The 23,738-nt window shown below is 38.5% G+C and overlaps 1 protein-coding gene across 5 annotated transcripts in view; it reads right to left on the reverse strand.

Moving 5' to 3' along the window:
* Positions 1-93: 93 nt before the first annotated feature.
* The window catches only part of atp8b4 (ATPase phospholipid transporting 8B4), a 26,687-nt gene continuing 3,042 nt past the window's right edge, over positions 94-23,738 (reverse strand). For 2 of the 5 annotated variants that reach the window (XM_046859081.1, XM_046859082.1), the window contains 27 exons: positions 22,873-22,968; positions 20,744-20,802; positions 18,982-19,095; positions 18,722-18,820; positions 17,950-18,011; positions 17,763-17,835; positions 17,421-17,491; positions 17,202-17,284; positions 16,723-16,881; positions 16,427-16,515; positions 15,995-16,191; positions 14,297-14,499; positions 14,150-14,193; positions 13,875-14,040; positions 10,173-10,361; positions 9,178-9,293; positions 8,497-8,661; positions 7,794-7,905; positions 7,590-7,695; positions 7,352-7,499; positions 5,559-5,742; positions 5,048-5,271; positions 4,074-4,157; positions 3,745-3,990; positions 2,694-2,832; positions 2,411-2,541; positions 94-2,316 (listed from right to left, as the gene is read on the reverse strand). In XM_046859081.1, coding sequence (XP_046715037.1) covers positions 1,939-2,316; positions 2,411-2,541; positions 2,694-2,832; positions 3,745-3,990; positions 4,074-4,157; positions 5,048-5,271; positions 5,559-5,742; positions 7,352-7,499; positions 7,590-7,695; positions 7,794-7,905; positions 8,497-8,661; positions 9,178-9,293; positions 10,173-10,361; positions 13,875-14,040; positions 14,150-14,193; positions 14,297-14,499; positions 15,995-16,191; positions 16,427-16,515; positions 16,723-16,881; positions 17,202-17,284; positions 17,421-17,491; positions 17,763-17,835; positions 17,950-18,011; positions 18,722-18,820; positions 18,982-19,095; positions 20,744-20,802; positions 22,873-22,948 — 3,717 coding nt within the window. In that variant the 5' untranslated portion in view covers positions 22,949-22,968 and the 3' untranslated portion in view covers positions 94-1,938. The remainder of the gene's footprint in view (positions 2,317-2,410; positions 2,542-2,693; positions 2,833-3,744; positions 3,991-4,073; positions 4,158-5,047; positions 5,272-5,558; positions 5,743-7,351; positions 7,500-7,589; positions 7,696-7,793; positions 7,906-8,496; positions 8,662-9,177; positions 9,294-10,172; positions 10,362-13,874; positions 14,041-14,149; positions 14,194-14,296; positions 14,500-15,994; positions 16,192-16,426; positions 16,516-16,722; positions 16,882-17,201; positions 17,285-17,420; positions 17,492-17,762; positions 17,836-17,949; positions 18,012-18,721; positions 18,821-18,981; positions 19,096-20,743; positions 20,803-22,872; positions 22,969-23,738) is intronic. The other 3 variants (XM_046859083.1, XM_046859085.1, XM_046859084.1) reach the window with 3 other exon arrangements.

The raw sequence follows: 23,738 nt of genomic DNA on the forward strand, positions 1-23,738 counted from the left end.
GTTGCTATTGTACACCAACTAACTCACAGAATATCACTCTCAACATTAATGCGTTGCCTATGAATTCAAAACTTTGTGTTCTGATGCAGTGTGTACTGATGCATTCCCTGCGCACCCTGAAGTTAATAAACACTAAGTAATATCACAGATCACAGAGATGCACTGAGCTTTTTAGAATGGACATTTTATGTGCATCATATAAAAAGTTAAATAAATTGTATAAAATCCATGCATTTAAATAAAAACCATAAACAATTTGCATTGTATTTGTTGACAAAATTCACAGCAGGAAATTCTTTGATACATTCATAACATGTGTTAAATGAAACAAGGCAAACTGTACATCAATATAATAAAAAGTCAATATAGTGTTCATAGTTTCAAATATAATAATAAAAAATACATCTTACTGTAACATGAACGTGAACTAAACAGTATTTTGTACATCAGGTATTTGGAGAGTCTGTAACATGGAAAACAAAACACAAACAAGGCCTTGATGGCAAAGAGATAAATACTGGACAAAATATGCTTTCTATTTTTTCTGAAATCAAAAAGGCACAAATATTTCCTTTTGTAAAAGGACAGTGAAACAAATGCCCAATTTGTCACCCTTTCTGTAGACAGTGTTGTTCCTGTACACAGTAAAAGCTTTACCTGTCGGTGGAGGGGGATGAAAGGCACAGCTGTGTAGCCTCTATACTATAACCTTTTACTCTTTTTATCATTTTGCCAACTGCATGCAAACCCGATGCCAACTACAACGTGATATATGCATGCTACAGAGGAATAATAAAAAAAATAAATGGTGCGTGCCCATATAGCATGGTTTGTTGCTTAAAAATGGTGGTGGGGCTGTGCTTTTGTTCCCTTAATAGCAGAACCAATAGCAGATCCTTCAGCCCATGCGGTGCTCTAACGATGCTAATAATAATTTACAGGCAATCTTCATTTCTGATTTAAAATGTAAATTGTGCAGTTTATTTTAAATCTATATTACAGTAAAGCCATGGGGCTTATTTCTGTTTGCTAATGTTCGATGATTTGCTCTTAAGCATATTTTTAAGCGAAAACCTTTGCTAAATCTTAACTGCATCTGATGTACACTAAAAATCATTGAGCAAAGTTGGAAATGATTTGAAAATGAGCAAATGAGCATTACAATTATTCAAGTAGAGGTATTATTGTATCAGTACATGTAAACACCTTCAACCCTGTCTTAGATAAAATCATTGCTTTCAAATGCACTCCTAACTGTGAGACTGTTTGTGTGTACAAATACATCCAAGTTGGTGATATCGTTGGAGCTAATTATAAATCGTTCCTTCTGAGAGAACTGCGGTTTACCAGTACCTCAGATAATTGCATTGAAATTAATCACACCATGAACTCGTTTGCTCTGCAATACACTGGAAGCATATGAAAGATCTTTGTAGAAATTCCCTCAAAAAAAAAAGGTGGCTGTCTGAAACAACATTTCTGCCTTTGCATGCTTGTCTCGGCCAGTCAGGGAAATGAAATCAATTAAATGAAAGTGCAGCAAGAGAACGGAGTGCATTTGCATGAACAAGGGAATTAGTTGATAAAGATAAGGACTCTTATATGTGCTTCATTATGCTTGCTCTTTGGAGTCTCTCCTGTGCAATGCTGCTTTTCTTTTAGAGCCACCACTTGTGCATGTCTTCTGCTGTTTGACCACCCAGAACTGCTTCCTGAAAGGCTGTGCATGAGCATGCCTTGAGTGTTCTGTGTTTTATATCATGCTGGGATGATATGAACAATTGAGATACTAACCATATGTCATACTGTACCTTTTCATAGAGTACCTACAAGTTCACTTGGTGCTTCTCCCTGCTTTTGAATGTGACTAAAGAGCCTTACCTTCACTGAGCTGCGATTTTTCAGCCCACCCTGCATCTTGTATTGTCTGCCAGTCATTTATTTTGTATATAGTGTCTCTAGGCTTTGCTTGCTCCCATGCCGGGGCTGCCTGGTAACTCCATAATTCATAGTCTCTTCAGCTGCTCCTGAATTCATAGTCTCTTCAGCAGCTCCTGTATGGTTTATGTCCGTTTCCTTTTGTGCCATGTCGTCCACCCAACTGGAACTGCTTTTGATTCTCTGTGGAGATGAGCCAGGGAATCCTGAAGTGGAGGATGTGGTGACCTTCATGTTCTTGCCAGAGGTAATAAGCTCTCCATATCCTTGCTGGTGGGCGAAGGCGTAGGCAGAGCGGCGGGAACTGGTCCTGCGCACTCGTCTCAGATTCTGCTCCTGAGGCCCCTGCCTCCTGCTGGCCTGCTGGAGCAAGCGCACCTGTACACGAGAGGACAGGACAGCACTCACTTTTGCATGTTCCAGACTAAAACACCAAACTTGGAACTTAGGTATTTAGATGTAATATACTTGCTTTGTCAGTTTGTGTAGGATTTAGGTCTGTCCTGAGAAAGCGTATGGCCACAACCGGCATTATACACACCACGGTCACAAGGAGAATGACAAGCCACACACTTTTTTGATTTAAAGAGTTAGGTGCAGTGCCTAGAACAAAACAAACACATCATGTCACTGATCTTTCCAGCACTCTTGAATTGGCATGTTAGCAATCTAAACATGGAACATAACAACAGACCATGTTACTCTGAGTAACAGTGTCAGAGTATACTGTAAGAGTGCTGTTGTGTTGAACTCACCTACAAATGGAAACTGGTTTGGAAAAATCCAGAAGATTCCATCACTGTTCATTGCAAACAGTATAGCAAAGTACATTGCCAGACTACCCCCTATGAAGAAGTGGTTCACGGCAGTCCAGTAGTTTGTGTCAAGACCAATCTGAAAGCGAGACTTTACACTCAGAGACAAACTCAGCACACAAAATGCAAAACACAGCCACTATCTGACAGCAACCTTCTGACACATGTAAAATCTTTGAGTTATGTGTGGACTTGCTAAATCTTGATTTATATCAATAATGCTGACCCTGTAAATGACGGTTTAAATTCATCCCTGGTGGTTGTCATAAATAATTAATATTTTGCCTGCAATGTTAGGTTGACTTAGCTTAAAGACTTACATGGGAGAGATACGAGCATACAGGGACTTACATATCAGGAGATTAGATTAGGTTAGACTAGACCAGTGGTTGTGGTGCGCACCACTCTAGTGGGGAATAAAGCCATGACAGGTGGGGCGCAATGAATGGGAGTATTTATTTATATTTTTTCTTCATTCATCTTCATTTATGATTTTCTCTATTAAAAATAAAGTTCCTACACTCAAAGTAGCCACAAACAAACAATTAGGTCATTGATACAAGTGCATTAAAACAACATCAGTTTGAGTACCTAACACTTTTATTTTCTGTTTTTGAATTTGATGCTATTTATTGTTACTGATTTAGAACTTGATATTTCAATAAATTAGACATTGAGAATAAACTTGAAGAATTTCATTACAATTTTTTCTTTTTTGGTGACTGAGGACAGTTGGGGCTTGGAAATCCACCCCCTCTAGATTGTGGAATGGCGGAAAAAAGTTTGAAAACCACTGGACTAGACCCACTAAATTACACTAAATTTACCAATACTGGTTCATCATTTGTCACAGATTGAGAAAATGCAGCTTAACACATCTTTTTTTAAATCCAAGTATAGTCATACACTGTAGCACTTACTATAAACCTACTACAAAATACATATATGTATGTGTAATACATCTAATATAAGCAACAGAAAATATTGTCACCTGGACGCTAACCACGATGACCAGTGAGGTTGCTATAGTAACGGCGAAAGATTGCTGATCAGATATGTGAGAGCCGTCATCTCGCACAGCACACAGGAAAGCCCCATAGGGAATGAAGAAGAGCACAAATGAAGTATAGATGCCCTGGATGGTGCACATGAAAAACTTCCGCTTGTTAAACAGGAGATTGAGCTGCCCAGGCTGGTACAGGTTGGGGTAACGCAGACTGTACTGCTCATTCACATCCTGTCAGAAAGCAAAGGGCAAAAAACATCTTCACTTAAAGATTCTGAAACTATGGGAATATATGTTGACTATAGATTTCTGACCTGGTCAAACAAACCCATTGCAAGAACAGGCAAAGATGTGTAGACTATGTTGAAGAGGGTGATGAACCACTGGTCATACACGGTCTATAATATAAAACAATCAAAATACGCATTTATACTGCACATATTTTTGTTATATATTTGAATGAAATTTGATTCAACATAATTATCATTGTGCAAGGTACAGCGCTAATGAAATGCAGTTAGCATCTAACCATAGGTGCATAAATGGTATAAGTAAGATAAATAGGGTATGAGTTTATATATACAGGGGTGAGGGTAAATAATATAGAGAAGGTGCAGTAGGTAATATATGGTATACCTAGTAATATACAATATACTGTGCAATGATTATGCATAGATAGACATGTCAGAAGATCTTCTTCTTTTGGCTCCCATATCCAACAGCAGATCATCAGTCTCTATACTACACCGTCCTCTACATCTGCATCTTTCAGAGGCACTCTATTTCTCCTTCCTGGTGGCTCCATCCTCAGTATTCTCCTACTGATATACCCCATGTCCCTCCTTTACACAGGTCCAAACCATCTCAATTGTACCTTTGTCACTTTGTCCCAAAACGTCCTACATGTGCTGTCCCTCTAATAAACTCATTTCTAATTCTGTCCATTCTCGTCACTCCCAGTAAAAATCTCAACATCTTCAACTCTGCCACCTCCACCTCCTGTCTTTTACTCAATAGACATGTCAGAAGATAATATACTCAAATGCCATGCTATAGTTATGTAATAGTATGAATGTATGTATGATTCAGTATATACAGAATAAATATGGGTGAAATATACAGTAGTGCAGAGATAAGAGTTATGGATGGTGTAAAAATGTGTAGTGGATAAGCAGTGCAAAATACTCAAAAAACAGAAAATAAAGCAGTGCAAAATACACAGAAGTGACAATGCAGCATTGTATTGTTAATATTGTATTAGCATTTATTGGAAAGATTAGAGACTTACTTGTGCAGAGAAACCACACAGAAACCCGAACCAGAAATGTACAAGTGTGAAAGCAAAGTTTTTGTAGAAGAAGTAGCAGAGGAAGTTGCACATGCGGTGGTAGGACCAACGACCATGGACCAGCAGAAGGCGCTGCAGGTAGCGAAACTGTGCGAAGGAGTAGTCCGAAGCCAGAACAGCCTGCATGCCCTCCTGCCCACTGATGCCCACACCAATGTGGGCCGCTGCAGAGAAGAGAATTTCACCACAGATCACCTAGGTAACCACTTCTTCAAACATGACACTTCTGATTATACTCTTTAAACATACAGAGCTTAGATTCAATCTGTGTTTTATGATCTGAACCATAAGACAAACATTATAGAATTTATGCAGTCACTTTCTATTAATTTTGTAATAGTCTAATTTTACAGATATGCAGATCCATATACCAATCATGCCACATGTTAACAAGTCAAGCAAATGTGAATACAGTGACTTAAATTCAAGTAAACTAAAAACACAGTCTCACTCTTGATCATGCTGACATCATTGGCTCCATCACCGATGGCCAGGGTTACCACTCTTTTATGCCTCTTGACCAGCTCCACCACCTGAGCTTTTTGCAGAGGAGTTACTCTACAGCAGATCACAGTCTTACATAAGCAGGCCACTTCCAACAGGATCCGCTCCATGTCTGCTTCCAGTGCATGAGCCTATAGACCAGATCAGGTTGCTGTGAGACTTGGGATTCAACACTACTATGCCCAGCATGGTATCTGTAATGACTAGCTAACCACAAGGCTATTATATTGCTTCAGGGAGTTCACTCACATATATTTATTTGTCTGTAATTACAAATGTGTGGCAGCCTGGGAAAACCCTTTGCATAATTGAATTTTAAAGTTTTATGTTAGCTAGAGTTCTGAAAAACACAGACTTTCATAAATGTAAACTGGATTAGCATACATCACAAAATTCCATCAAGAGCACCATCTGAGATTTTCTCCTTCACAAAAATGACATGTATTTAGAAGACAGGATTTTAAACAGAATACTTACATGAAGGCTAATTTAAGATACTCAGAGACAACAGAAATAGAAAAACAAAGAATGAAGCAGCATCTTTCCTATTTATTTATTTTTTTAAATTGGGGAGACATGCAGTCATTTCTTATTACAGTAGCTCACAAAAGTGAGTAAAAAAAATTATTTCAGCAACCATTTCAGTATATCTTCTCAAGGGACAATACTATAAAATTACAAATTGGATATATTTTAGAGTAGTCAATGTGCAGCTTGTATAGTAATACAGATTTGACTGTCCTCTAAAAATAACTCAACATACAGCCATTATTGTCAAAATAACTGCCAAGAAATGTGACTACACCCTACGTGAACAAGTCAAAACTGTGTCCAAAGTGTCAATATTTTGTATGAGCACCATTGTGATGTAGCACTGCCTTAATTGTCCAGCAGCACTATTGCAGCATAATGCTACCAACACAATGCCTTACTGTAGGCTGAAAATTATTTTCTTGGTGCTCCCCACCAGGACGCCATGCAAACCGACTTGTTGCAGTGTGTGGCGTATGGTCTAAGCACTGATAAGCAAACCTTCTACTTCCACAACATCTAAAGCAATGCTGGCAGCACTCATGGGTCTGTTTTTTGAAGCCAGCTTCTGCATCTGACACACAGCACGTAAACTTAACTTCTTTGATGGACCCTTGTGAGGCCTGTTCTGAGTGAAACCCGTCTTGAAAAACCTCTGTATATCCCTGGCCACTGTAATATAACTCAGTTTCAGGATGTTACTGATCTTTTTATAGCCTAAGCCACCTTTGTGGAGAGCAACAATTCAAATTCTCATATACTTGGAGAATCTTTGCCAAGTGCAGGTTGAACATCCGGTGTTCAGTATGAGAGAATTGTACTCAAAAGCACCACATTTTAACTGCTCTAATAAAATATACACAAATTTGTATAGTCCTGTCAAGCAGACAAAAACATAAACATGATGAATAGGACATGTGGCTTTGCATGGTGAACGATGTACAGCTGTTATCACTTAGGGTGTACTCGTTTTTGCTGCGAGTTGACAATAATATCTGTATGTTGAGGTATTTTCAGAGGACAGTAAGTCTGTACTTCTATACATGATAGACATTTACTACCCTAAAATAAATCCAAGTTTCATTTCTATACTATTGTCCCTTGAGGAGATACACTAAAATGGTTGCTGAAATATGAGGAGTGTTCTCAATTTTTTGAGACACTGTATGTTGCTTTTTTATGACAAGAATATTAGACAAGTCTTCTTACCAAGCTGTGTCCATTAATGATAAGTGCATATTCTGCAATAATGGTTTCCTCAAACACAGAGTCACTGGCATACATATCAGTCTTTCTTAATTCTTGGCTGCTGGCAAACCTCTCTTTGTCAGGACCCATAATTCTTTCTTTGGCATTTCTGACCCGAAACAAACAAACGAGTCAGTATTAACAAACTGAAATAATTTCATAAATGTATTTTTTTAATTAATAGTTACACTTGAATTACCTCAGCTCCTGCTGAACCTCAAGCGTGGTGTGACCTGAGATTATAAACACCTCATTCATGTCATCTCGCAACATGTTACAAGAGTATCCAATATTCATTGCTGTCTCTAAAGCAAAAGAAACAACTTAAAACAGTTAGCTACAGTGACTATCACAACACTGCTGCATAAAGATCTATAACAATTTATCCATTGATGCTGCTCACCCAGTTTGTCCCCAGTGAGAACCCAGATCTTAATATTGGCCAGGGTCAAACAGCTAATAGTTTCTGGCACTCCTTCCTGCAATTTGTCTTCTATGGCTGTAGCTCCAAGAAGCTTATGGAAAAGAAAAGACACAGCATAAGACAGATTTTCATTTTATGCATATGAGGATAGATAACAAATTATGGAAAAATAAATTAGCCTTGTTATAATATTGCCCTGCTATTTTTCTGAAATATATAGTGAATCCACTTGTCCCTTTAGACTGGTGTCAAAGCAATACTGCAAATCAATGCAAAGTTTTCTTTGTATTTTTTCCAAAGAAACAGTTCTATGCCAATGGGAATGGTCTCTTCTAGAATGACTCATTGTGTTATGAGTATAAGCATGATGTAAATCATATGCCGTAACCTTCGCATTCAACAGATCTCAAACCAAGACAGTGCTATCAATCACCATCATCTAAACACCATTTGAGACAATATACTTAGAAGGAATGATGGTAATCCCTCTAGTGAAACTCCATTGATGTTTAGAATCATTGTAAAGGTGCATTGGGGAACTGTACAAGCAGCTCCATTATTATCCATATTAACTTATTCAAGTAAGTTTGTCATCAGTCTTTATACTTATACTGTAAGTATATAAGTATATTGAGCTGCATCAGAAATATGTATCACATAGACAGAATCACACAGCTCTTACCGTTAAACCCTGTTCAATCTCCTCGTAAAGATCCCCAACCCTTTCTTCTCTGTTCTCCAATGCTGTGCTGGCAAACAGGAGCTTCTTCATCCACTCATCAAACATGTCCTCATCCAAATCTTTACAGGCCAAAGCTAACGTCCTCAAACCCTCCCCAGCAAACTCCTTCATCAAAGACAAATTTATGGGGCCATATCACTTTAGTATAATGACAGAAATTTAACAATCAAACAAAAAATTTATATTTGATCCAAAATATTTAGATTAATTTAAGATGGTTTTACCATAGTAAGTGTCATGGAATAACTCAACGTACAACATCTGTAAATTTCATTTTCTGGAGCATAATTGTCATTCATTTTCTGCTTGTGGCTCATTAAATATAGATTCCACATGGAAGCAAATGGAGACTAATTTCTCTTTGAGAAACCACAGAATGAAATACAGTGTGTGAGAGTCTGTGTTAAAACATACCACAGTTTTAAAGCAAGTCTGATTTTTTTTATTTTTTTTTTATCCTAATCAGTTTTAAGAAACCTGTGAGACTTTGTGGTTAGGTACTGATATGAAATATAAAATATGTGAAAATATGTGAATATGTGGTTATGTGAATATCATATAAGGTTTAGATGGATAGTGTTCAGAAGGTAAAGTAAAAAAAATTAATTGGAATGAACTCACATTAAGTTGATCTGAGGTAGTGTACATAAGGTCCTCATTGGTTGGGTCTAGCCTGTCAAATATTATTGTGTCAGCTCCTTTAGAGTAAAGCTTCAGTTGCCCCTTTGGATTTCTCACTGTATTAAAGAAAGGACTGACCATTATATTGTGTACACACTGTCACATCTAATACTACAAAGTAACAACCCATGAAGTAACAAAAAATATGTCAAGCTTAATATATAAATAATATATACGTTTAGACAAACATTTTTGTTGGATCACAGACAAAGTAAGACATCATATATTCTTATACAATGATTTAAAAATTGCTGGTTGACCCAGATAGCTGATACTTTATCAAATGTAATTTGTTGGGTATGATTCCTTACAGTTATTGAGTAAAACATAATTACATTACATCATTACATTTATAGCATTCTCTTACATTTCTGTGTATTTCAGGTTAACTTTTCTCATTCACAAATAAAACCCAAATGAAAGAGCTCTCATTTTAAAATCTGAAAATAACATACTGAACATTTAAACTAAGTTATCATCTTCAGTAACAGTTTTATTCAGATCAGCGCTGGGGTGGGTCATATACCATTTACATACTATGCACTACAAGCAGGCATTTAGGACATGGGAGAACACAGAGGGAAAAAAAGATAATGAAGAAAGCATGCAAAACTCTGAAAAACTGTTAGGCAGCAATGATATGTTGTGTGCCAACATGCTGCCCCAAATAATGCCAGTATTCGGCAAACATTTGAGTCAGAAGGCTGATGCGTCACAGCTGAGCCTTATTTGCCTAAGCCTTATTTGTATCCTAATCTCCTTATAGTAAGAAAAAATGTGTCTAACTGGTAAATAGTGTTTCCTTGATTTTGATGTAAATGCTGTCGGGAGTGACTTCCACACATGCATTTCGACAATGTGATTTAGTTAGTCAGCAGTAGTCCAGCAATTAATACAAAAGTTGAAATGAAAAATTGAAATGAAACAAGGCTCACCAATAACACTCATTCTCTTCCGGACATTGTTGAAATCGAGTATAGCAAGAAGCTGGTAGGTGGCAGGTTGGCCCATCTCATACAGGGTAATGGTCTCTGGTGTTCTGGCTCGAAATACAAAGCCAAAATTGCGAGCTGCAGTAACCAAGGCTCCTTCATCTGGTGATTGAGCCTGATACACCAGCTCCCCTAATAAACAAAGAGGTACAAAAGGTTTAATTGAAGCAAGAGTCTCAATAAATAGCTGAAGAACTGCAAGGTAGAGACCAGCACTTTGATGGGTGAATGCATGTGCGGCGGGAAAATACTTGTGTGTGTGGGTTTCGGGAGAATAAAATAATTTGAGCAACTCTGGTCTTTAAATATATATAAAAAAATAATAATTAATAATAAATAACTAACAATAAAACAGATAAACTGTTATGTATCTACTGCACAAAAGCAACAATGGCAAGTAAAATAAAATACAATTATTTACAGGCACAAGGTCGGAAGTGAACTCTCGACTGGCTCATGCGCGGTAGACTACTAGAGCTTCTTCTTCTTTCGACTTTTCCCATGAGGGGTTGCCCCAGCGAATCATCCATCTCTATACCCCCCTGTACTCTACATCTGCCTCTTTCAAACCAACTACCTGCATGTCTTCCCTCACTATATCCATAAACCTCCTCGTTGGCCTTCCTATTCTCCTCCTTCCTTGCAGCTCCATATTCAGCATTCTCCTACGGATATAACCCATGTCCCTCCTCTGCACATGTGAAAACCATCTCAATCGGGCCTTTCTCACTTTGTACCCATAATGTCCTACATGTGCTGTCCCGCTAATAAACTTATTTCTAATTCTATCCATCCTCGTCACTCCTAATAAAAATCTCAACATCTTGAGCCACCTCCAGCTCCACCTCCTGTCTTTTACTCAATGCCACTGTCTCTAAACCATACAACATCGCAGGTCTCACCACAATCATAAACTTTCCCTTTCACTCTTTTAGATACCCTTCTATCGCAAATCACTTCTGCCACTCTTCTCCACCCACTCCACCCTGCCTGCACTCTTTTCTTCACTTTTCTAACACACTCTCCATTACTTTGCACTTTTGACCCCAGGTACCTGAACTCCTCCACCTTATCCACCTCTTCTCTCCGCAACCGCACCACTCCACTGCACTCCCTCTAATTCACACACGTGTACTCTGTCTTACTCCTACTGACTTTCATTCCCCTTCTCTCCAGCGCGTACTGCCACCTCTCCAGGCTGCTCTCCACCTCTTTTCAACCTGCTCCCTACTCTTGCCACAAACCACAATATCATCTGCAAACAACACAGTCCATGGAGACTCCTGTCTAACCTCGTCCGTTAACCTGCCCATCAACACTGCAAACAGGAAAGGGTTTAGAGCTGATCCTTGCTGCAATCCAACCTCCACATTGAACCAGTCTGTCGTTCCTACTGCACACTTTATTGCTGTCACACTGTCCTCATACATGTCCACCACCCTCACATACTTGTCTGCGACACCTGACTTCCTCATACAATACCACAACTCCTCTCTCCACCCTGTCATACGATTTCTCTAAATCCACAGACACACAATGCAACTGCTTCTGACATTCTCTATACTTCTCCATCAACATTCTCAAAGCAAATAATGCGTCTGTGGTGCTCTTCCTTGGTATGAAACCATACTGTTGCTCACAAATGGTCACCTTTTCCCTTAGCCTGACTTTCACTACTCTTTCCCATAACTTCATGGTGTGACTGATCAACTTTTTCCCCCTGTAGTTACTGCAGGTCTGCTCATCACGTTTATTCTTAAAAATCAGTACCAGCACCTTCTCCATTCCTCAGGCATCCTCTCACCTTCCAAAATCTTGTTAAACGATCTTGTTAAAAACTCCCCTCTTTTCATCTTCATCTCTCCTAAACATCCCAGTGCTATTATTGGTATGGCATCTGGTCCAACCGACTTTCCACTTTTCATCCTCTTAATAGCTGCTCTCACTTCCTCCTTACTAATTCTATCCACTTTCTGCTTCACTTGCTCCACACTATCCAACCTTCTCTCTCTCTCATTTTCCTCGTTCAACAGCTGCTTAAAATACTCCCTCCATCTTCTTAACACTCTCCTCACCAGTCAACAAATTTTCATCTGCACCTTTATTGCTCTAACTTGCAACACATCATTCCCAGCTCAGTCCCTCTGCCTGGCCAGTCAGTACAAATCCCTTTCTCCTTCCTTAGTGTCCAACTTCTCATACAGCTTCTCATATGTCTCTTCCTTAGCTTTCGCCACATCCCTCTTCACCTGCTGCCGCATCTCCTTGTGCTCCTGCCTACTTTTCTCATCTTTCTTTCGATCCCAATTCTGTTTTGCCAACCTCTTTCTCCTTATGCTTTCCTGCACTTCCTCATTCTACCACCACCGTGCCCCATTGGACCTCTTCCCTGAACCTTACACTACAGTCTTCCTACTTCAGTTTCCACCATCTTATTCTTTTTTTTCAGTCTTCACTTTCCTCCTCATTCTTTACCTCCAAAGCCATCCTACAGATCACCATCCGATTCTGTATAGCTACATTGTGCCCTGCCAACACCTTACAGTCTCCAATCTCTTTCAGGTTGCATTTGCTGCATAGAACATAGTCCACCTGTGTGCACCTTCCTCCACATTTATTCGTCAGAATTTTTCCTTCTCCTCCATCTCACAACCCATTTGTGGAGCATAGCCACTGATGACATTTATCATCACTCTTTCCATTATCCTATAGAAACCTAGCAGAATCTCTCTTCATCTCCACTACACTCTTACTGTACTCTTCCTCCAGTATCACCCCTACACCATTTCTCTTTCCATCAGGATAAATCAACCTCCAATTTTCTTGGCCTTACTCCCTTTCCACTTGGTCTCCTAAACACACAACATATCTACCTTTCACTGCTCCTCATCATATCAGCTACCGCTCTCCCTTTACCAGTCACAGTACCGACATTTGAAGTGCCAACCCTAACCTCCACTCTTTCCTTCACTTCTCCTTCCCCTGCTGTCTCCGTAGACATCTTCCAACAGTAGCCCAATTTCCACCGGTAATACCACAATAGCACAATACCTGGTCATTGGTAAACCGAGCCTTGACCGATCCTGTATGAAATTCTGGTTCGTGATCGGTATATTTAAATTGGCACATGTTTTACACTGGATGCCCTTCCTAATGCATTCCTCCCCATTTATCCTGTCTGAATGTCTGAAGCACAAGGCAGATGTGAATCGCTGAGTGCTATAGATATTACTTCGTTATTAAAGAAAGAAATATACGACACAACAAAACAGTGGCCTGTTTTTTTTTAATATCATTTTAGTTGTTGTTATATGTTCTGAAAAGTTCTGAAAATTTGTTCATGTCCATGTTCATCATTTACACTAAAAGTCAAACTGAAATAAAACGAAAGGGAACCAAAAAAAAAAAAAAAGGCAGAGTAGTGGGAAGAAGCAGTTGCACTGAAAATAATACTACTTCTACGTTTTACCTGTGGGCTTTTGTGGGCGAGAGAAAATTACATATTTTTTGCAAGAGCGGGACTAAAAAATCCGTCCTGGTCTCTACTGCAAGGCTCTCTTTCACCAAGTTTTATTATATAAACTACAAGAACATGCATACTAACAAATAGTAACAGAAACAAATCTTTGTTGAGCATGATTTTACCTTCGCTCCGCTCTTCAGGCATGACTGTATGGCACAGAGCAAGCAACCTGAAAAACTCCTGCACCAGCGGATCCTCCAGTTTAATAGCCTCTACCAGGCTGCTGTCATAGAAACGAAACTTCTTGTCCATTAAAGGGTTGAAAGAGAAATCCACACATGGTGTTTTCTAAAAACAGTGAGTAACAATGCAGGCTGATTCAATGTCACTCCAGAGCTTTACTGCCCTAAACTGTCATATATTTTGATCGCAAATTGTTTTACATTGTCAAATGTACCTCCGTGATGTCCACTTTGTGTCCAAACTCATCGTATACATTTCCTACACATGGATAAATAAATACAGTAATGCATGACTGTTTAAATAAAAAAGGTAAATTTACTTGTGTGAAAGTGGAATACGAAATCTGAATGCATACACTCACCATATGTCCTGCCATTGATGGAGCATTTATTGAAGACCATAATGTTCTGAGTTAGGGTTCCAGTTTTATCTGAAAAGATAAACTCCACTTGGCCCAGCTCCTCGTTCAGGGTGGTGGTTCTCGCCTCAGCTGGAGATGTCCTGTAGTACATCTTGCGGTCCCAGTTTATGAAGTAACTATGGCCCAGGCGCAGTACCTCAACACTGCAGAGAGTCATAGTTCTCAGTTTCAATTAAAACGGTGCATTTAAACTCACTGGACACTTTAACAGGATTTGTTTTAATTATGTGCTTATTTATGCAGTTATCCAATCATCAGATCATGTCAGTAACAATAAATCATGCAGATAATTATACATGAGCAAAACTGGATAGAAGGAAATCTGAAATATTGTCAGTTCTGGTGAGCAGGTGCTCATGTAGCCTCAGATTTCTGTTCTTAGCTGAAAGAACTGGAACCTGTAGTCTTCTGCTGTTGTATCCCATCCATTTCTAGGATCTATAAGCAGTGCCTCCTGAAAATAGTTTTTATTCAGCACACTGGTAAAGAGTGATTATTTCGATTATTGTAACCTTCTTGTCAGCTCAAAATAGTCTGGTTATTCTCCTCTGACCGCTCATATTTTTTTTCCTAACAATACTCTTTTTCTTACTTTGCTGTATATTTGTTGGTGGTGGTTATAAATCCATTCTGTATAAACTCTATAGACGAATGCGCATTAAAATTCCCAGGATATCAGCAATTTCCTAAATACTCAAACAGCCTATTTATTATGAACGACCATGCCATATTCAAAGTAACTGAAAGCACATTTTCTATGCTGGTACTTGATGTGAACATTAACTAAAGCTCTCCATTGTCTGTTCATATGATTTAATACATTTCACTGCTGCCACATGATTGAATATTTGGATAATTAAATGTAAACAGCTGTTCCTTGAAAATTGGTGAGTGTATTTGTTGCATGCTTTTTTGATTATGATTATTTAAGTTATTATATGTGTATAAGTTATTATACATGTAAGTGACTAGTGGGATATGCTAAGTGGTTAAGTTCATCCCAGAGGACTTTCTGTGTTAGCATGTTATCCTTTGTTGGCAAATGGCACCTGTCATCTCTCAATGATTTTGTGCATACGCAGAAAATTAGGTATAGATGTAAATAAACAGTAATCAAAGTGCTTAATGAAGTAGAGGTATTATGGAGGAGTTGCTGATTAATCTTTAGGACACAGTGATTGAGAGAGTTGATGCTTGACCAACATTTACAGATCTGCTAATACTGAATGAAGTTTGAAAAAGAATATAAATTAGCCCGAAACAAACTGGATAAAATATCTGAGGCTTTTTTTGGGCTGGACATTTAAAACACTGAAAATTTATACACATCTTGCCTTGCTGCATGGGATAACATTGTTTGATTCTTTAATTGTTTGAATTTGCGAGGATGCTGTACCCCTTATAGACTACATGATGTCTGCATCCCAGAGGTGAAAACTGTTGCTCCAAAACACAACAAAGCCACTTTACTCTAAGTATGTACATTTTGGCAGATGCTTTCATCCAAAGCAGTTTATTGAGCTGAACAGATGAGGGTTAAGGCCCTGAAGTGCAATGCCAGTATTTGAATAAACAACCTTCGCATCACTAGCCCAGAGCCCTTAATCCCTGAAACACCACTGCCTCCCTGCAACTTACCTAACATAAAGCGAGATGGGAACAACAGTATTGAGAATGATAATGTAAGACCAGAAAGTGAGGAATCCGGATAAGACAGAACTGCTTAGAAGCTCATCCCAAAGCAGATATGCAAAGAAGTTTTTTCCAACTTTTTCTTCCCAGATGGTGTTCCCGATAGCCAGAATGATCCCCATGCAGATAAGGAATCCAAAGATCTATAAAGCAAAGAAGCCATATCAACCTTTCCTTTAATTAAAGGCAAAAAACACTCTTACACTTGTAGCCTGCATTTGAAGGAGCAATGGCTTTATGGCAATGTTTATTGTTTCTTTTAAGGAATCTGTTGCAATCTTTCAGCTTGCACAAAAAGACATTAAATGAACGCATGTCTAGCACTAGGAGTATTTTAGATGCGACATAAACTCAGACAAAAGCATGTAAAGTACTCACCCACAGCACTAAAGTGTTCATCAGCTTGTCAATGCTGGTTCTTTTGAATTTTGTCCTCCCACAGTTCTGCATCAGCTTAGTCTGGAGCCCTTGTGATTAAAACAATTGTGCATTACGAATAACAATAAAGAATTAAAAAGGAGCAGGGTTGCTCCATTTTAGGCACACACCACCATTTTTAATGACTCATTAAAAATTAATAAATAAATCCAAAGCACCAAATACAGTGTGGTTGCATCGGAGAGTAGATATAAAGCCATTTAAAAGTACTTTAATGATCACAAAAAGGAAATTACCAGCAAAGATGACCAGCCCAAAGCACCACTCTGTGTTCCTGACCATGCACCCTCTCAGCAACATTTTCTCATTGTCCAGTGGATACTTATTGTCTTTCCAGTACAGTGTCCCAGTGAATCTATCCAGTTTATTATTAGGGGGTTCACATATAACTTCTCCTGATAAAAAACAATACACAATGTTTAATCAGTGACCTGTCAGATACATAAAAACAATACACAGTATGTTTGCTAGTATTCAAACACATGACATATATAAAAACATACACGATGTTTATCCAAGCCAGGTTTCAGTAATTCACTGCACTTTACAGTTAAATCTAGAAGTCTAATCTAAGCCCTCACAGTAGATGAAGCATACAGTAGCCAGTGATAGGCAGAGACTAAATCTAATCAATGGAAGAAAGTGAATAGCTGATTTGTGCGAGCTCAGCTTGAAAGTACATCTGTAAAGATGCACTACTCATGTTCTAAAATACCATCGAACTCTGCAAGCTTGGCAACATCCGCTCCGAGGTCTGAAGTTACAGTCAGAGCTTGGCGTACCTTCAGGTTCGTCTCTCTGTTAGAACCAAAATCCATAGAGAAGCCTTTTTACACAGATGATGGGAGTATAATAACTATAAAACAGAAGCTGAAAGACATTAGACTCTAAATCCTTCATTAATGATTACTGTGATTTGCTAGCATACACTTACCCATCTAACTCTGCTGTCTCAATATAACACAGCCCATAGGGCTCACTGCTGGAGAGCAGAAGCAGATCAGCCTATTGATTAATTCCACAAAAAAGACAGAGAGTAGAACGGGTAAATCAATGAAGCACTTTAGAAAGGCTTCCACAATGGCACTGCCACTGACAATCATCAAGTAAGTGCATAAGAGACACGTTAGTGGCCCATTTGCAATGCTCATAGTAATACCTAAGGGGGTGTTGATTCCATTTATATGTGACATAAGTGCGATATAACATAATGAAAAGTGCATTGACCTTTCTTTTTTCTTTTTTTATTGCAGATTTCTGAAAGACAGACACTTACAGCAACAAACTGGTTGTTTTCAAGTTTTATAATGTCTCCAACTCTAACATTCATCCATTTTTCATTTTGAAGCCTGCGGAATAAAAAACAAAACATAACACATTTCCTCTGGGGAGTTCCCCCTAAGGGTCATGACACTTTTGTGTTTATTATTCGTTATGAAGAGCATCAATAAAAGATGACTTACATTCCCTTGATGAGTACCTGAGACTGGCGTGTGTTGACTTGTTGATCACTTTTATGGCGGAACTGGAAAACAGCAGGCAGAAATTACTACTAAATAACTCAGGGCAGATAAGGGAGAGTAACTAAAATGATAAACGGCTTCTAATAAAAATGCACTACAGCTTAGAAAGACCTTAAAGGCACATACGTATACTGGAAGTGCAATAAAAGTGTACTACAAAATGTTTTAGAGAAAAATTGGATAAGAATGTATTTTTTTTATCTGCAATAATAGAATATTTTGGTATGCTGTGAAAAGCACTGTAGTTCATCATATGTTGAATTATGACTAATGTTAATTTATCTTCAGTAACCATCAGTGGTGCCTCTGGAACCTCTCCCAGGAACTCCTAGCATGAGACTGAAATTCATCTTAAATGGTAAGCCAATGTGCACTCATACAGTTGTGCAAACACTTTGAAGCAAATCAACCAAATTGAAAGGAAACCCGTAAAGAAACATAGTGAACATGCGTGTTTAAAACAGAGATTAAGCCGTACTCAAAACTGAAGGAAGGACCCTGTAGCTGTGAGGCAACAATCTACCTGCTGTGTGAAAATGCTGCGAAATGATGTGAAACGGAATTCTAATTTAATCCAATAAGCATAACGCTGTCCAACAGCTTTTTATAATAAGTGTGCACATATAAACACCAATATGTGCGCATATAAGCAATTAATGAAAGAAACAAAATGACAAAACTCAGCATGTCTGCATGTAGAACAGATACTTACATAGTCATCAGTAGCATCTTTTACAGCGGTGATTGTCAGTACCAATACCAAAGGCACAATAGTGGTGAACCAGGACAGAGAGGAGATCTCTGGGATTAGCTAATTAACAAAGGATCAGAAAGAAACATTAGCTCAGAAAGAGCACAGCAATTTATCTAATTAAACAAATACAATTTAAAAACAGATTAAACAGTGTCTCTCAGGACCAGGTTAAAAATCACTGTTTTCATTACAAAGTTGGTTTAAGAACAAACATATACCTGCAGAATAAGCAGAACTAGGAAGTATGCATTGGCAAACCGCTGAAACTGCTCAAACAAGTTAATAGGTAGAAAGGTGTAGAAGGTATACTTTGCTGTCTTGATGTGATTGTCCTGGAAAATAACAAAATGTCAGAACGGTGTATAAACACTGTTGATCGCTGTTGACATGATTTATTGTCATATATGAGTACAACCAAAGTGAACAAAGTGAAATCTGTTCATCCTTAAAATTTAGAATAACAAATTATTTCAGGTGACAAACATTTCAAATGTTTTTTTATACTAGTAACATTGTCCAAACAGGAAAAGAAATTGGAACAAGTACAATAGTGTGCCAGCAGTGATCCAGCGGGAGGTGTAGCCGGACGGAATGAGCGGTAAGAAACACCTGCAGCTGCTGAGACTAATCAGTGCGCTTTCTTCAGTCCGATGACGCAAATAATGAGGAGCGAGACAGCAGCCTCGGAGAGAGAGAGTCACCAAGCAGAGGGACGAGCGGAAGTGTTGCCAAACGTGCAGTAAGCACGATTGGGTGCCGGAGAAAGACCAGCTCGGAAACTCGGTTGGGCACTAAAGAGAAACCTATGCCGGTCTCTCTTTCTTCCAGTGTGGTACCAGTGAGTTTGTTACAGTGGTGCCGAAACCCCGTGCTGGAAGAGAGGTATGACGCCAGGGAGACTTTCCAGCTGAGGAAGCGAGACCAGGTCAAGAAGGAGTGATGCAGCCGACACCGCGTCCGCCACCTGCGACCGGTCAGCTCAGGCCAGACAGTTCCCTGGCCACCAGCCTCGGAGTGAGAGAAAGCCAACAACCAGTGTGGGCCCCGGCATACGTCAAATAGGAATGTTTTGTCCACCTTTAAGATTCGTTAGTATACAGAATATCCCTTTAGCACAAATTTGTAAAGGATATCCTGTCATTCTTTGCTGTAGAAATTACACTCTACTTCTTTCTCCCAGGTGTTCAAGATGATTCAGTTTTGTTTTTTGTTTTTTTTAAACCTTGTTTGATTTTGCATTGTGTTTAGGATTTTCATGTTGGAACATTTGAGCATTAATTTCTGCTAGGTCAGTTTTTCTATGCCTTCTGAACTCGTGCAGACCAATAATCAAACATTTCGTCCCTAATGTTTTGGAGTGATGTTTTGGACTGTACATTGATGGTTTTGGCCCAGGCCACTCAAACCATGTTGGAGACCATCTGATCTAGACAACTTTCTTTTTTATTTTAATTTTATCAGTGCAAACCATATCCTTCCAATTAGTCCAGCTAATCAGGCTTTCTTTTCTAGCAAACTTAGGTCTTGTTCATTACATAGTCTGGCACATGACGTGAGAATTTCTAAAGATAAGCATAAAACCAAGCTTCTGTTTGTTTTCTTTTTGTTTTAGTTTTTTTGTGATATTTAGGAATCCTGAATGCACACACAAGCAATGGGAACAGTTCCTCTTGGTTTCTTTTTAAACACTTCCTAATAACTGCTGTAACTAATTGTTATAGCTTATTCAGTAGTTTTCCAATACTGTATTATCTGTAGACAATTCCCTTCATTCTGGAGGCATAATAACTTTAACAGGTTTCTAGATTTATCACTGATCCTTTAATGTAAATTGCATCACAGGTTGTACTCACTTTCACCTTACCGATTCCTTCTATAGCATTTATACAATCATACAGTATAATATTTGCCAGAACATTGTTAAAGCTTTCACAAACCATACTTTGACCGATCTTAACTATCAGATGGAAAATAACTTACAGCGTAATTGAACTTCTCATTGTAGTCCCGGTCATTGGCTCTTACACGGCGTTCCTCCTCTAAACCAAGAAAATTATTGAAAAAAATTCCAGCACATAATTAGATTAGTATTTTCAAAAAAACCAGAAAATACAATATATAGAAATACATTTTGCATTTCTTCCAGCTGTCATTTAACCTATAGTTTTCAGGTGATTACAACGGAGATAAGGGAGAATATATCCGGCATAACCCATAACCATAAATTTGATGGTCTGTCAAATGTTTTGCTACAATTGATACGCATTGTATACAGCAAAAGTAAATCGCTTTTTTTTATTTACGCTAGGGAATTTTTTTTCTACACAAAAGACACTATCGTTTCTATATAAATCATTGCTATACTCAGACATACTGTGATTAAATAACCTTTATCCCTGTGACACAGAAAAAATACACATTGTTGTCCGCAACAAGCTGAAGTTAAATTTTGAACTTGTACAGTGTTCTATTTTATTTCAGAACAATTCTTTTTTTTTTTAATAATTGGAATCAGGGAAGTGTTCATAATCTGGTGGGTTTCCAACTCTCCGGATGTTTTATCGATAAGACATAAAGCTAGCCAGTTCTCGCATGTGTCTCAGATGCATATTCACAATGAACAAAGCAGGAATATTGTTTCTATTTCAAGACATCTCATAACATCTGTTCATTCTCCGCTATCCATACTTTACTGGTAATCTATTACCACAGTTCTTCGATTGTTTATGTCTAAAATACAGTCGAAAGTGACAGACACTATTAGATTCACCATTCTCGAAACGACCTGCCAGAATCTTCATATTCCCAGACTTTATTACATTTACATTTACATTTGCGGCATTTAGCAGACGCCCTTATCCAGAGCGACGTACAAAAGTGCTTTTAATCTTTTATTAATGATAAATGCTGCCCGCAATCGTCATCAGGATTCATATTGAATGCGAATCTCTATTGATTGCCAATGCCTGATCCTTGAGTTGTTTTCCTGATGCCTAAATTAAAGAATGGAACTTGTGGGCCACGTTGCCGGATCAGGAAAACGGGTTGAAACAGTTTTGCAGGATATTGAGTACCATCTACATAGAGCGCTACAAACTCTGTAACACACTACACCATCATGGATTAAAATCCTGCAGCCCGCGCAAGGTCAAGCCAGCACATGTCTAGGCCCATCTGAAGTTTGCCAAAGACCATCTGGATGATCTAGAGGAGGCATGGGAAAAGGTCATGTGGTCAGATGAGACCAAAATAGAACTTTTTGGTATAAACTCCACTTGTAGTTTTTGGAGGAAGAATTAGGATGAGTACAATCCCAAGAACACCATCCCAACCGTGATGCACGGGGATGGAAACATCATGCTTTGGGGTGCTTTTTTGCTGAAGGGGACAAGATGACTGCACCGTATTTGGGCACCATATTTGCCCCTCCGTATATATAAAGGGTAAATAGGTTGTGTGTGTTTGTGTATAAATGTATGTGTGTGTGTGTGATTGTGTGTCTATAAGTGTGTATCTGTGTGTCTGTGTGTCTGTGTGTTTAAATCTTTTTCTTAACAACCCGGGTTGGATTCCGGCCCTAACACACTAATAGAGCATCAACACTTAAAAGATAAATTTTCACATACAGCTATAAACTCCCTTTTGTCTTACACCTACCAACATTAAGTTACAACAAACTAAACTCATTGACAGGTGCTCTACACCTGTCAATGATTAACGAGCAATACATTTTTATTGCCCCCTCCCCTGTGACCTTTGACCTTACACCGTGACCTTTGACCTAGACCTGTAACATTTTATGGTTAGGGGTTATACAAGATATATTCTCTCTGATATGTCCAAAAAAATTAAAATACTTGGTCCAATTCCTTTGCAGTGATTATATAAAAAATTACTACAGGAATCCTGTATGCTACACAACCAACATCCATTTTTTTTACCCGCCAGATTTCTTCCAGTCCTAAGGGCTTGCATGCCTATAAGCAGTACCAAAGTATAGTATTTTTAAATTATAGAATCCTGACAAAAAAAGAAATAAGCAATGTGTCTTCTCAGTACACATAATTCTCTTTACCACTCTCCTCTCCCACAAAACCATGCAGGACTACCTTGTCCAGGCGCTTTGGAGCGCAGGTTCCAGCCTCCTCTCCATGGCACTAATGTCCACAGCCATCTCTCCGCCATTGTCTGCCTGCACTGTCATTCTTATACAGCATAAATAAGGTTCATCAATCAGCCAATAAACCAATTTTAAGTTTCCTAATCAGAACAGTCCAGTTACTACCGGACACACAAATCATACCAATCACTAGCACACATTTATATGTGTGGCATTAGCATTTCTCCTGGGCAGGTAATTACACTAAGACTAAAATCGTTTCAACGTTCACCTTGGAATGTAACAGACATTTCCTGCACTTGCCTAAATGTCTAATCGACAAGGACTTGTTATCCTTAGCTATTGCTGTGGAATTCCAGGACCCAGGGGGCGTAAAGTAATTTCCATAAGACTATGGCTAATCATTGAGAAGGGAGTAAGTGCACCATTTTGCTCTTATAGTATAAGAGAATACATAAAATGTGAACTCAACATATGCAATCCTACAAGCACAATGTAATAATGAACACAAAAAATGTCCAAAGCTTAAACAAGTCAAACTTCAAACTTAAGCCTTAATATACAATATGTCAAAAAGATCTATAGTCCAAACTAATCCTCAAGCAAGCCAAAGTGGAATTTTAAGTAAAAGAACCTTGGACTTTATAAAATACAACTGGGATAAAGTAAGGGCACAGTATTGATTTAAATTTTAGCAGATGGGGATCAAATCTGGCTTACATGTTCTGCTGAGTATCACATAATGCCAAAACCTTTCCTTTAAAACGCTTTAACAGGAATCCTGCTGCAGAGTTCCTAAAATATAAACAGTCTCATATTACACCAGTGTTTCTGAAAAAACGGTGGCACTATGCT

This window comes from Silurus meridionalis, chromosome 10 (genome assembly GCF_014805685.1).
Source record: "Silurus meridionalis isolate SWU-2019-XX chromosome 10, ASM1480568v1, whole genome shotgun sequence".
In the NCBI taxonomy this organism is placed as follows: domain Eukaryota; kingdom Metazoa; phylum Chordata; class Actinopteri; order Siluriformes; family Siluridae; genus Silurus; species Silurus meridionalis.